Here is a 13,836-nt window from a genome sequence, read left to right on the forward strand (position 1 = left end):
GCTCTAGCGCGACGAGGCAAGCCTCGACCACGAACACGGGGCGGGAACGTTCCATTTGCGACGCGCTGATCTGGATGCTGCTTGAGTAGGTGGCGACGAATCAGCAGACGAGCGTCATCAAGCTTGCACAAGATTTCTGGGCAGTCACAGTTGTTATGAACGCAACTTGAAGCGAGCCGATCAGCCTCTTCATTTCCGGCGATTCCTACGTGTGAAGGTATCCATTGAGCAACGAGAGATACCCCACGTGATGTAATTTTGCTCGCAGAGTCATTAATGCTGCGCACAAGTGGACAATCAAGCTCACTGCGTTGTAACCTGCTAAGGGCAGCACGGGAGTCCGTAAAGATGACAACCTTCGATGTAATTAACTCCTCTTGCACGTATTTCAGTGCAACATTAATCGCTGCTAGTTCCGCAGTTGTTGACGAAGTTGAATGAGGTATTTGAAAGATACGTCGTAGTTGAGTTGAAGGGCAGTAAAAAGCTCTGATGTCTGCAACTAATGCATACTCACTTCAACCCAGCTCTCTCATGCGATTTGGTCAATTCTCAATCTTTATTTCGCCTTCATTCATTTCCAAAAAAATAATAATAATAATGAACGCTGGGAGAAGCACTAAAAGCTGCTTTTTTGCAGCTTGACGAGGTTCTTGCCCATATTCATGACAACGGGGACATAATAAAGTAAAGTTTGTACACTTTAGTGTGTGCAATGTACAATCAATGGCAATGTATAAGTGAAGATGTGTAAAGGTGTAATGTACAATCAGTGTTACAAAGCAGTGTGTTTAGTCAGTACAAATTACATATATGAATATAGAGTAAGTAACAGATATACATAATTATTTTCAATTGATGAAGGGTTAAAATTTATTATATTACATCCTATTAACGTACGAAAACGTAGACAGCAAATAAAGGTGCGTATAAATGTCTTGCAGCTTATATCCTATATGTGAAAATGTTATCAAAACGTAAACCCACTTAATTGAATGAGGTAAGTAGTCACTTCCCCTAGCCAAAGGAACGATATAAAAATAATTACTCAATTTTAATTAAGAAGTTTCATATTGTTTTCTTAGTAATGTCAGTTATCTGGACACCGTTTTCGTGTAGTTTATTTAATAAGGATGGGATGCAATTGAAACACTCATGTCTCGTATTTTTTGTTCGCTTTCTTTTCTTGCTAGTGCTGCTAGTGAGTGCGTGTTCTTTTTTCTTCTTTTGCATGAAATGGGTCAATATATGTTCATGTTGTTTCACTGTAGTTGTCTGTACTGATTTTAATGTAGCGCATGGTTTAGAAGAAATATTTAATGCCATGCTTTGTATTTGCTTTTAAACTAGTAATAGTGTATCAACGTACGGTTCTAACTTATTAAAAAGCGCTGCATTGGCTATTCAGACCCTGGGTACTACAGCAGGCAATACAACATGCGGTTTAATTCTGCATTTGGGTGCGAGAGTGATACTAGTAAAAATGATGGTGACACTAAAAAATAACATGAAATATAAAATCGGCATGCTTTTGACTGAACAGGGAGGCGAATTTTCGGCTATGGCGTCGTCTGATAACTCAGGCGCGTGAATTCCCGTGAAATCATCGAAACGCTCTGCTTGTTCAACGATGGAACATGGGAAATCCATGCTGTGCAGGCAGTGGTAAGACGCAAGCATAAAAACAATCAACCCTTAATTATTGCCGGAGTCCTGTATGTGCTATTTTTCTCAAGCTCATTGTGCTGCTTTCCAAGCTTTACCGTCGCTGGTTTCTCACGTGACCGCACCTGTGCGAACCATTCGGAGGCGCGACAGCGCTCCCTCAACCTACAAGAAAAATACACGGCATGTAAACGAAGCAAGTGTGTGCAGAAAAAACTTTGGCTCACGGGCCAGCAAATGAAGCCATTTGCGGACGGGGCGTTATAATGAAAGCGGCATATTAGCGATGAACTCGACTTCGTAGCCAAGCTTGTTGATGCTCCTCTGCGGCAAACACTTGGCGCGTAAGGAGACAATGTCGTTCCAGAGAGCCGTAAGTCGGACACATGTCCACTATTGTACAGTGCGATTTACTTGCGCACACTGACACCGCAGAAGTAAGTATATCGGACGCGTACAAGCGGCAAATCGCACGCACACGCTTCAGTCATGCCTGCAGTGGAAGCAGGCGACTCCAGCACGAGGCCCGCCTGCGGTTCAAACGGCCGCCGTTACGCGGATTTCAGTGGCGCCCCTTTAGGCGGTGCGCATGGCGTATATAGTGCTAAATGCAGAAAGTACACACCCGAACTTAAACACCCATGCTGGACTGCAAGGACCCTGTTCGGACGTAAGTTGTACGGTTACCGATTGTGTGTTCAGGGCTCCAAGTTGTTCGAGAGTTGCCCCCAGCGAAAAGGATAGGCGTAGCATGAAAAACCCGCGTCTGTAATCAGTAGAACGCACTTAATAAAAAAAAAAAAAAAAAACTGAAACACGGAACTTCCTGAGCGCAATCTACGACTTCTTCAAGTAGCGCTTATGTGTACTTTTTGTTTCATTTATTTCACAAGGAGTGTGACGCAGGCGACCTGTTTGTGCAGCGAAGACGACACAGCTATCAATGTTTGTTCAGCGGAAGTGTTTTTGAGAGGCGACTCAGAGGCTATAAGGCGACGTTATGACTTCGCGGTTGTGTCTGCAGCGTCGGGCGAATCTCTTGTTCTACTTGACACAGCCTTCAACAAATTTACTCCGTGCTGTGAGCCAGGCTCAGCGCGCACGGCGTTTCACTCTTAAAATGTGTCAGAACCTTTAATCGAGCAATAAAAAAAAAAAATAAAAGGTGGGGTGGGGGAGGGTAGGGTTTGAAAGGATGCCTGCTGTAAGGTTTTTCTTTCTTTCTTTTTCCTTTTGCTGCGCGACAGGCATACACAGCGTGTCCATGTCAGCGCCACGGAGAAACGTGGCATCGAGGCATCCTAAGCATACACTACCCACGGTCCGCCTCCACGCGGCAGCCATGGATTCTGGCTGCCTTGCTGCGCGCTGGTGGATAACCTTCAGCTGTATCTGGCGTGCGATCCCAGTTTTATGGGTTTTATGGCTGTTTCCCCCTTCCCGTCTGCTCACTTTTGAGTCCTGGCATTCTAAAAGTGTGCAATTAAAATAAAAATGAAGCATTGCAAGCGGCTGCTTTGTTTGCGCGCTGGGAGGAGACGTGAGATACTTCATTTATTTTGTTCTCTCGTTGTCGAGGGTCGCGCCGCCGGCTATGTACGTAATTTATGGCGGTTCTTGCTTAGCACATGCTCTTAAGAAGGAAAGTAAGGCGTCTGCTTATCTGCGCCGCGTACGAAAGACACCGTATTTCGAATGGAACTAATCCTTTGCGTCGCCGGTGTCAGCAGCGGCGCTGGTCTAGGATGAGAGCACTTCCTTTCGCTTATTTGCTGTATCCGCCGCATGTAATCGCACTACATCGTGGTCATCCGTCCTGTCTTTTTTTTTCGCTTTCTTTCTTTATTTTTTACTTTCAGACTCGCAAAGCACGCAAAGGTACGCTTCTTGTATTGGCTGATCTTTGCGAACTGATGTTTGTAAGCTCGATGATGGATTAATAGGGGTGCGCGAATAGTGGTTTTTGAGACGCAATCAAATACGAATCGAATAGTTCCAGAAGTGAATAGAATATTGAACACTTTCGAATAGTTTTCGAATTACTGAATCACCGTTATCATAATAATTATAATGCGATGTTCAAATCCCAGTATTCTTTGAACCAAACAAGTCGTGTGGTAAGGCATGTAATTAGAACATTTCTGTCATTACATAGTATAATGAACCGTTGTTTATTAAAAGCACAAATGGAGCATTAGGAGCAGGCAAGTAGTTTCTTCGCATGCACGGGACTCTTCAGAGAGTACGAAAGATCGCTGTGCAGCCTGTAAAGTATATGGCTATACCTAAGTCACGTAGCCTGCTACACTACGCAAGTTTTCATGTTTTATTTCTATATACTACGCCCGCGGGGGTGAAACTTATCCTACTTTTGCTCCACTTTTATGTTTATTTGGGCGCAGTTTGCGTTTTGGAATGCTCTAAAAATATTTGAAAAGTATTCGAAAAATACTCGCATTTACGAATAGTCACTATTCTATTCTTTATTCGAAAGTTTCGAATATTCGGACACTCTTATTGATTAATGAAATGAGTTCCATGAAAACCCGAAAACCGTGTGCAAGTGCACAGAGTTATGAAAGAACATTTTAGAAGGGGGGGGGGGGGTGTCCACATGAAATGAGGACAAAGGAAACTAATTCCTTTTGCGTTGGTACCCTTTTATATGCCTAACGAGTGGATGCCTTTGTCCATAAGGCCAACGTGGAATCTCAGAAACGTATCACGCGGAAGCAGTCTGAATTTAAGGACGGTGTGCAGATCGTCAGACGGCTTCATTACACAAATAAAGAAGTCAGCAAGGATTACCGAGTGTGCTTAAACTATTGCAAGCTAATAATTAACGGGTTGACGTCGTGTGCTTTGCGCTACGAGGTTGACATGCCACCCGTGGTGCTAGCGCTAGGAAAGCCGAGGCTTTAAACCCGCTTGAGTCTATTCGAGTGCTTCAAGTTAAACACCCAAGTATTAAGAATGAGACTGAAGAGATTACGTTTCTTTCGTGGCGATTGCTGAGCCGAGAAATATTGCGTCTCTGGAGTCTTTATTGGATGACACTATATATGATGCCGAGTTTTCTAACACGAGAATTCACTGTTTCTCCACTCATAGCGCTGGCGCCAACAAAATCACGTTGGGCACTGAAATATCATTTTACCACTGTAAACTAGCAAACACCTTTTTTTTTTGTTTCAGTGTACCTTTTACGCAGTACTTCTATTGACACAGCCTTCAACAAATTTACTCCGTGCCGTGAGCCGGGCTCAGCGCGCACGACGTTTCATTCTTATAATGTGTCGGAACCTTTAACCGAGCAATAAAATAAAAAAAAGAAGGTAGGCGTGTGGGGGAGGGGGGGAGGGGAGGATTTGAAAGAATGCCTTCTGTGCAGCTTTTCTTGCCATTCTTTCTTTTTTCTTTCGCTGCGCGACAGGCATACATAGCCATACATGCATACTTTTAAGGGGTGTCTCGAATGGCGTAAGCCGCACGCACCGGCCGGCTACACGAGAGTGTCGCGCCGTTATACCTCCAGAGACAGAGACAGTCGCATCTGCAATGCGTCGTACCTGCGGCAAAACCGCTTATCAAGGACGACGGTTAACGCAAACTTGCGAACTATCCTCGACAAAAGCTCTGTGTTATGTGCGGGACCGAGAGGGAAAGAAATAAAGAATAAAAACACTCTGTGTTATATGTGTGACACAGAGAGACAAAATAAAATAAAGAATGAAATTATCGACGCGCCATTGGCCACGTCGCTAATTTGACGTTTTTTAAACCACACCATAAACACTTTCTGGCCGCGATACAAAAGCCGGTACCAGGTGTGAAAGACATCGCCGTCGGCTCCCGATTGGTGGCTGTGTGCGAGGGAAAGACGTGACAAATCCAGTCGGTCAGAACAACGGGGGACGTATGAAGGCGGCAGACCGACAAAACCACCCGCATATGGATAATAAAGCAAGACAAAGAAAGAAAGAAAAAGTGTTGAGAGAAGCACTCGGTTTTGCCGCCATTAAAACGGCCTCTTAGCGGGGAGCCCTTTTCAAGTGTGAGCCTCCCGCTTCGCGAGATAGGCACTCACTCGACGGGCTTGAGGAGTGGTGGGAGAGCGCAATAGGGATCGAAGGGTCGGTAGGGAGAAGCAGAACGGGGATTATAGCGTTACGACACACGCCGCACCTCTCGGCGCGTCGTTCACAGTGGGGTATATGCGTGGGCGCAGTGTTAACGAGAGAGAGAGAGAGAGAGAGAGAGAGAGAGAGAGAGACGGCGGGCAAGATATGAAGGCTCTTCCCTGCTGACGGGGCCGAGCGTGTCGCACGGCCACGGGCGTGGGTGTCATGCAGCGCGGTACCACAATGGGGCGAATGAAACGTGGCGGCGGGGTGTCGAAAGTCGAGCAGAGAGTTCGGAAGACAGGCGCGGAGGGACAATGTAAGGGCTCCTCGGCTCGGCATGTGACGAGGTTTTCTTTCTTTATTGTTCCTCTGCTTTTCTCCTTTTCGGGCAGAAAGCTGTGGTGCACTGGCACTCTTTTATAATGAGCCGTGGACCCCGCCTTGTTAAGGCTTGCGTTGTACTTGTGGCCTCGGGGTCCAGAGGTTTTGCGGCAGCGAACTTGTCGCCGGCTGTGTAGGCGAGAATTGCCGCAAGAGCGGCGAAGCCGAACGAGCGTTTCGTGTGGGCGTGTGCGTGAAGGAATGGTCCTTGAGGACATACGTAATGGCTTGTCATGGTGCTTCGCGCTGTGTGCCGTAGGCTAAGTGCACCGTGAGCGTTTTTATTCTCCGCAGAGAGGAAAAACCAAACCTATAGCAACGGGAGTGGCATTGTCCTTATCCTTCCTCTGCTCTTTGTTGTTGTAGAGAAACGTTTCAGATATGCTCAGAATGTTTTTTTTTTTTCAGGATGTTCATCTGGAAAACTGCACCACTTCGAAACTAAATACATATAGGCTAAACGTTTCTTGATGTAAATATTCTTTAATATTATTAGTTGAACATTTACTTCAGTTACATTTTTTTTTTCATTCGCCACGTTGCTTAAGTATGCCGAGCAGATTTGGATTTGTAGCAGTTGTTGGAATTTACGACGACTCGTGACCTTCGGTTTTAACTTTACACGAAGATGGCAAGAACGAAGTCACTCATCTCGATGTGACCTAGGAAAGGTCGTCCTTGAGCAGACATTTCACTAAGGAATGCTACAAGCAGTTTCATATGATTAGTTCTTGTTTATTAAAGCGAAAGCTTTACTGGCCGCGAACTTGCGATTTCGCCGTGGCGGTGCTTTGAGGAGGCACATGACGTCACAACGCGCGCCTCGCCGCGGATATTTCGCTCTATCTCGCTCCCTAGTCACTACTGTACACGCGCCACTAGTAACACCGAGCCACAGGTGTTCCGCCGCTGCGCAGCGCCGCGCCTTTCCGCCGCCACCGTTTGGTATGACGTCACACCGCGCTTCTCGTCGTTGCGCTCGCCTCCGCTCGCTTCGCCAGCTGCGTCGCATGCCTGATAACATGTCGGAGGATTCAAAAGGGGAGCTCGCGTGCGCCGTAACCACAGTTGAGGCGGCAGTATGGACGGCAACAATTCTGATAAGCAGGAGGAGGCCTGGAATCGACATCGGAACGAGATGAAGAGGAAACGAATCGCCCAGGAAACAGACGAACAGCGCGCCGAACGACTGGCTAAACGCCGCAACATAGCTGGACAACCAGACTAACCTTCAATCAAGATTAACCAAAGCTAACCATGCTATGCCTTAGCTTTCGCTACGTATATCCTGGCATAGCCGAGCTAAGCCACTGCCAATTTTTTCGTTCTTCCATTCGCGTAAATAAGGTATTGAAAAATGCTGATGGATATTTTGGGAAGCACCTTAAAGATTTCTCCATTATCTCTGATCCCAAATTAGTTCGTTGCAGTCGTTCGCAATCTCGTTGTTACGCTAGCGTTAGGACGCTACACAAATTGTGTCGATAGAGATTGAAGCCTCCATTGGCAGGTTTCGTTTACATGTTTTTGTTGCATTGGAAGCAGGGAATGGCTGGAAGCGTTTTGCAGCCGCCAGACAGCGCCCGCCAGAAAGAAATTCCCATGAATTGATCACGACTGTAAGGTAGAACCTTCTTTTGCACGTACTATGGCAGTTTTCATTCCATCCTAGAAATAAAGCTGGAATAACTGACCCCGATACATTAAAAAATGCACTTCATGAAATGTTGCGAAATTGAGAAATAGAACAAATTCATATTAGTGTACTTTTATTTTCCGAAGAAGATCGACGTCTTCTAGCCTACATTCACGACTTGTGAGACACTTACTTCAGGTCTTCAGGTTTGTGAGGCACTGAATGCAGGTGGATTAAGAAAGAAGAGCGAAAAAAAAGAAATAAAAAATAAACGATAGAGAGAAAGAGAAAAACAAACAAACGAAGGAACAAGAGTGCTAATTTGGGTTAGTTGGTCGAACATCCACATACCGAACAAACAGCGCTGACAACAGGACTACGAGAAGCCTTATGCAGACGTGTAAATTGTGACGGTGAAGTGAAAGCCGCCTGCGAAATATAACGCAAGAACCGCTTTGTGCTCTGCAAGACGAATGTCGATTACTGATGAGATCCCCTTGACTTGCGGCAAAGCTCATGTAGGGAAAACTAAAAGTTGTCCTAACGACAGGTTGCGCGAATATTCTAACTCGCTAAAAGGAGCAAAAGGTAGCAGTTTGGCCTTGCATGGTAACACGTGTGGGTGCTCACCTCTCTTTGATTGGACCAGCGATCAGCGAACGAATATCGCGAACAGTGAGCAAGAGAGATCTTGAAAGCGTATATCGTTCAAAAAAGAGGCCCCACTTGCGTTTGCATGACGTGTTTTACTGCAAGAAAAAGAGAATCTGTATTCCCATAACTATTCTAAAGCATATTGTCGCCCACCATGATCTATCTATCTATCTATCTATCTATCTATCTATCTATCTATCTATCTATCTATCTATCTATCTATCTATCTATCTATCTATCTATCTATCTATCTATCTATCTATCTATCTATCTATCTATCTATCTATCTATCTATCTATCTATCTATCTATCTATCTATCTATCTATCTATCTATCTATCTATCTATCTAATCATTTTGTTGTCTACCTGCGTCGCTGGGTATTCAGTGGTGGAATGGGCAGCGCATCGGGCTGTTGTGCTGAAGTAGCGGGGTTGGAAATCAACCATCGGACCAACTTGGGTCACTGAGTATGTGGCAATTTGCGCATACGTACCACTCTTCAACGAACCTCTATTACGCTGAGATGGGATAGCGTAGGTACCGCTGTTGGGGAAGAAACTCTTTGGCTTCGGCTTGGAGTACTGAGTATGTGCCACGCGGTCTGTGCTAGTCTCCAATGAACTTCTTTCATCTGAACTTGCATTACTGGGCATATTCCAGTAGGTGTGTACTGCTCTTCAAGGATGTCTTTGATGCCAATTTGGGTAACTAGGTATGTGCCACTGGGAATGTGCGGCTCTACAATGGCGAACAAGATCCCCTTAAATTTCTACGATGCTGAGCGGAATCGAACCTACGTCACAGGGGTTCCACAAGGGCAGCAGTCCCACGAATCAGGAGACTGTGCCAAAAATGCACTGGATATGTGCTGCTTTTCAATCAACGCCTTTCACGCCAACGCCTTAGCGAGCTGCGCCATGAATGCGCTAGGTATGTGCATCCCTTCAAAGAATTTCTCGCCAACGTGAGTTACTGAGCGAAGGAGCAATTCTCAGCGTTCGCACGCACCGGCGCGCCACGCTTCTCGTCTCGGAGGCCACTCGTGCGCTTCTTGGCAGTGGCACTAGATGGCGCAGCGTGTCCAAAAGGAAGAGCGAGAGAGGTGCCCGGTTCCCGCATGACGCGTTTCTCAGCGCTCGCAAGCACTAGCGCGCCATGCATTTCGGAGACCACGCGCAGACTAAGTGGCGGCGACGCAAGATGGCGCCTACGGTCCTTAGCGAGGCGCGACAGACGAGTCGCACTGTAGTACACGCCTTATACATACCTGCTTTCGACGGGGGCGATACGAACGCGTTGCTGTCGCCAGTCATCGTGAGGTGGGTTCTGGCGCAATTATTTCTTGTCCTATTAGTTGCTGTTTGTTCACATGCGTTCTTTTTGTTACCCCTGCATCCCTTTGTTTATGTTTGCTTTTTCTTGTTGTTTAGAAGTGCCTTCAATTTGCCTGCGTTATAGATGGGGTTAGGGATAGTTGTCCGGCCGGCCGTAACTCTTACCTCAATCTGCTCTAATTATGTATGTGCGCGTGCGTTTGTTACGTTGATGTTGGCTATTTTTTTGCTTCCCGCCTTTTTGTTGTATGCATATACACACACGCACAAAGAAGGGGTACAGATGGCCGCATTCCTTACCGTCTCTCGACTTCTCATTGATGCTACAGCGGACGTGGCTACCACAGCCTGAGAACCTGTAGCAGAGTTCGATCCTCTCCGGACCTTGCAGATTCATCAAGTCGTAGTCGCTTCGCGAGCTTGAGTGGTGCTTCAACCTGTGAGCCAGGTCGTTGCTGGCCAAAAAAAAAAAAGAAAAGTACACAATATTATGGTAGGTGCACCAAACACTGGCGTGAAAGCTCATAATGGCAGAAACAGTGTTTTAGGATTAAAAATCTAAGTTTCTGTGTTTGCCAAACGTTATCGAGACTCGAAGGAAATAATGTGAAATAATGTGAAATCTAAAAAAAATCAGTAATATGGAAATCCAACTTTTGCAGAATCCTTGTAGACAACGTAACAAATTCGCTTAAGATACAAATTGACATAGAATTTGTTCGCCTTGGATGATCCAATGGATGCCGTTTACAGAACCGCGACATCTGTTCTTGGCGCAGAGCTATTAATTTGTAAACTTCGTGCTTCTATATTTTTCAAACTTCCGAATTTCTGAAAAATCTTGTTTAAAAATTCAGGCCCTAAATCAAAATTCCGCTTCCAACAGTAACTACGCTGTAAAATAATTTACACCCCGAAAAGTGAAAAAGGGTGTAAATGTGTCTATAACTCACACCCTTAGGGTGTTATATATATAACGGACACCCTAGGGGTGTGATGGTATAGACACATTTACGCGCTTTTTCACTTTTAAGGGTGTAAATTATTTTACAGTGTAGAATTTAACTTTCACTTTCAAATGCAACAAATTCCATTAAGATCAGTCCAAGGGTTATCTCAGAAAAATGTTTTTTTGTTTTACTTGTATTTGAATAGGCCGCGTCGAAGTTGGTCCGAGCTAAAGCTTTCTCTTAAGATGGATTATTCAAAGAAGCGGATATTAGTTGCTGGACAAATTGAAACACATCATCGACTAAGTGACGTAAGTTTGCTAGTTAACTTCTTTATTAATTTACGGCACATATAGCAACTTAGGAATTGCTGCCGGTGAGTTTGCAAGGCAAATCCACTTGGAACGAATTCTAATAATAGAAAGAGTTTCGAGATATGGCGCCCTAATACATTCTGTAATAATGCATTACGTTCCACTTACAAAAAAGCCGTTGTTTTATGCATTTAATCGCTAAAGTAACTGGAATTCCCATTTACTTCGTCGCACACTTTGGCAATAATTATCTCCACTCTGCCATCCTGAAAATATATTCTAAGTGGGTATGCCCTGCCATCTCACCGGCTACAAGTCATAAATTACAATGTGTGCTGTGAAGTAATTAACTAAGAAGTTAATTAGTTCTATTTAATTATTAATATTTGTTTTGATTTCCCGGGCAAGTAATGCTCGCCTCTTTGAATGATCGATCTCCAACACTATAATTATGCTATCTGCCGCAGGCCATTTTTTAAAACTCTATAAAATATAAAAATAATTACCTGATATCATTAAATTATTGTGCTTTGTGCCTGTTCCCTGGCGTAGATTCCTTTCACTGGTAGCATTTACGTTTATATTGCATTCCTATATACGCTTGATTCGTTTTACTGAACCGAAAACGTGTAAAGCAAGGGAACAGGCTCACGAATACGTTTAATGAGATTAGCATTCTTTGGGAATATCACCCATTTTGCGGTATGTATACATGTTTACATAACATTCAGATGGACGGTTTAATTTCGAAGCTTTGAGTGAAATGTTAACACCATCTATAGCTTCTTAGTGCCGTGTTTCTCAGCGAATAATATTTGTATTAGCGCCTGAACACCAGGGGAACTTACAGACGGCCAATACCACTCGCGCGGTGACGCTGTGCAACATTGCAGTTTTCTTTTTTTTTTAGTCAGTTCTCTGCACTATTATGAAAAACATGTGCATACTTGAGGTCGTGACGTCTTTCCATGCAGACCTCGCCGCGATGACTTAGCGGCTATGCTGTTTCGCTGGATCAAATCCTGGCCGCGACAGCCGCATTTCGATGGGGGCAAAATGAAAAAATCCCCGTGACCCGTACATTGGGGGCCCGTTAAAGATTCCCTGGTGGTCAAAATTAATCTGGAGTACCCCACTACGTCGTGCCTCATAATCAAATAGTGGTTTTGGCACGTAAAACCCCAGAATTCATATATTCATCCTTTCATCGCAGCTGTCGCTCCTGTAAATCTAGAGCCAGGCCAAGATAATATAACGACTCTATAGCAAATTCGTTTCCATTTTGCGCTTCGTCAGTAGTCCGACAGCGGTCCGCCTACGCTATAACCACAATTGGCCGCTTGTGAGAGATGGTTGATAGGAAAGAGATCGCACTGAGCGAATGAAATCGGTAGAATATACCTGCCGAAATTACTGCCGTCATGTGTGATATTATTTCTGTGCTCCCACGTCCAACAATTGCACAGAAACAGAGAGCAGAAAGAATGAAGAGATGCAGACGAAGAAGAAATAGGGGGAATAAGGGAACAAAGCCGGAATACCAGGAAAAAAATTGAAGAGAATAAGCCGGCTTCAAGAGACCTTGTTGTAGGCCATCTGTCTTCAAGAACAACACGTGGCGCAGTACACAAGCTACACGCTGTCACCTCTTCTGTGAGAATGCTTTGACAACTCCAGTTTCAGAAAAACGATACTTTCTAAACTAGCACCGAACAAGCGTCCCGGCAACTGGAACGAGTGGACCACTCACCCCACGAAATTGTGAAAAACTATATGGTGGCCACTTCTGGCGCAGCACGTCAAGAACGTACTGGGCCAGGAGGCATGAGCCTACCTGCAGGCCAACACTGGACCCGTAAATTATTTGGGATTAATAAATGTTATTTCTCTCACGCTTTCAGTGTGATAACACATCGTTTGCATCGTTTGCTCACTTAGTCTCAATAAAATTGGAAGCGCAGCTGATGAGACAACACTTTATCAGTGTGCTTACAAAGTCACCGACCTGTTCGTCTTGCGCCCTATTTTCCCTCATTCAGATTTGGCGGTTCTCTTTGCAACGCCTTTGCAACGCATCCGTGTGTATTAACAAGCAAGAGAACTTTGACAAGTGTTAACTGCGGCTCTCTTGACCATGGTGGGAACGTAAAGTGCCCTACAGGACTTCAAGTGGTACGGGTAACGTGGTCAAGTTTTGGGGTAGCCAGTGACGTGTTATGCCCTCTCATCCATGGCGCCAAGATTGGAAAGCGGAGCTGCTCGTGGAGTAACTGTATCGTAGGAAGCAATAGCTACTTAAAAAAAGGAAATTAGCGCAGTACTTTGCTTTGGGCATTGTAACTGTTTCATTCAAACTGTTACACCTGAAATAGTCGTGGCGGATGTGGAGTACAAGCACCCAGGGTTCCCAGGCTCGGTAAGTATCTCGGATTGAATGAGCGAACACAATGCTATTCATCTTCGGTGGTCTCGGAAAAGTAACGCAGAACTTATATAGCAGAGTGTGGGTGCAGGCCAGTTGGTGACTCATGATTTTGGGAAGTTAGCGCAAGCAAAACACGAGACTTGAAGAAAGGAACAACACGAAGCTTCGCGTTTTGTGTTGTCCCTTTCTTCAAGTCTCGTGTTTTGCTTGCGGTAACTTCCCAAAATCAGAACGTATAACTTCACATATACGGCTAATGATCAACATTGTCAGTCTGTCTGAGTTCATTACGGGACATACGCTCCAGCCGAGAGATCTCGAGCTATTACCTCATCCACCTTTTTTTTTTTT

At 45.0% G+C, this 13,836-nt stretch overlaps 1 protein-coding gene and 1 long non-coding RNA gene across 2 annotated transcripts in view; one reads left to right on the forward strand and one right to left on the reverse strand.

The window, feature by feature from the left end:
• The window catches only part of LOC140218602 (uncharacterized), a 78,798-nt gene that overhangs the window by 37,968 nt on the left and 26,994 nt on the right, over positions 1 to 13,836 (forward strand). The window lies entirely within an intron of this gene.
• LOC126531245 (uncharacterized) overlaps positions 1 to 13,836 on the reverse strand; it is a 48,743-nt gene that overhangs the window by 29,806 nt on the left and 5,101 nt on the right. Inside the window, exon 4 of the mRNA XM_050178695.2 lies at positions 10,097 to 10,251. Within this exon, the coding sequence (XP_050034652.2) occupies positions 10,097 to 10,251 (155 nt within the window). The remainder of the gene's footprint in view (positions 1 to 10,096; positions 10,252 to 13,836) is intronic.

Source organism: Dermacentor andersoni, chromosome 5 (genome assembly GCF_023375885.2).
Source record: "Dermacentor andersoni chromosome 5, qqDerAnde1_hic_scaffold, whole genome shotgun sequence".
NCBI lineage: Eukaryota > Metazoa > Arthropoda > Arachnida > Ixodida > Ixodidae > Dermacentor > Dermacentor andersoni.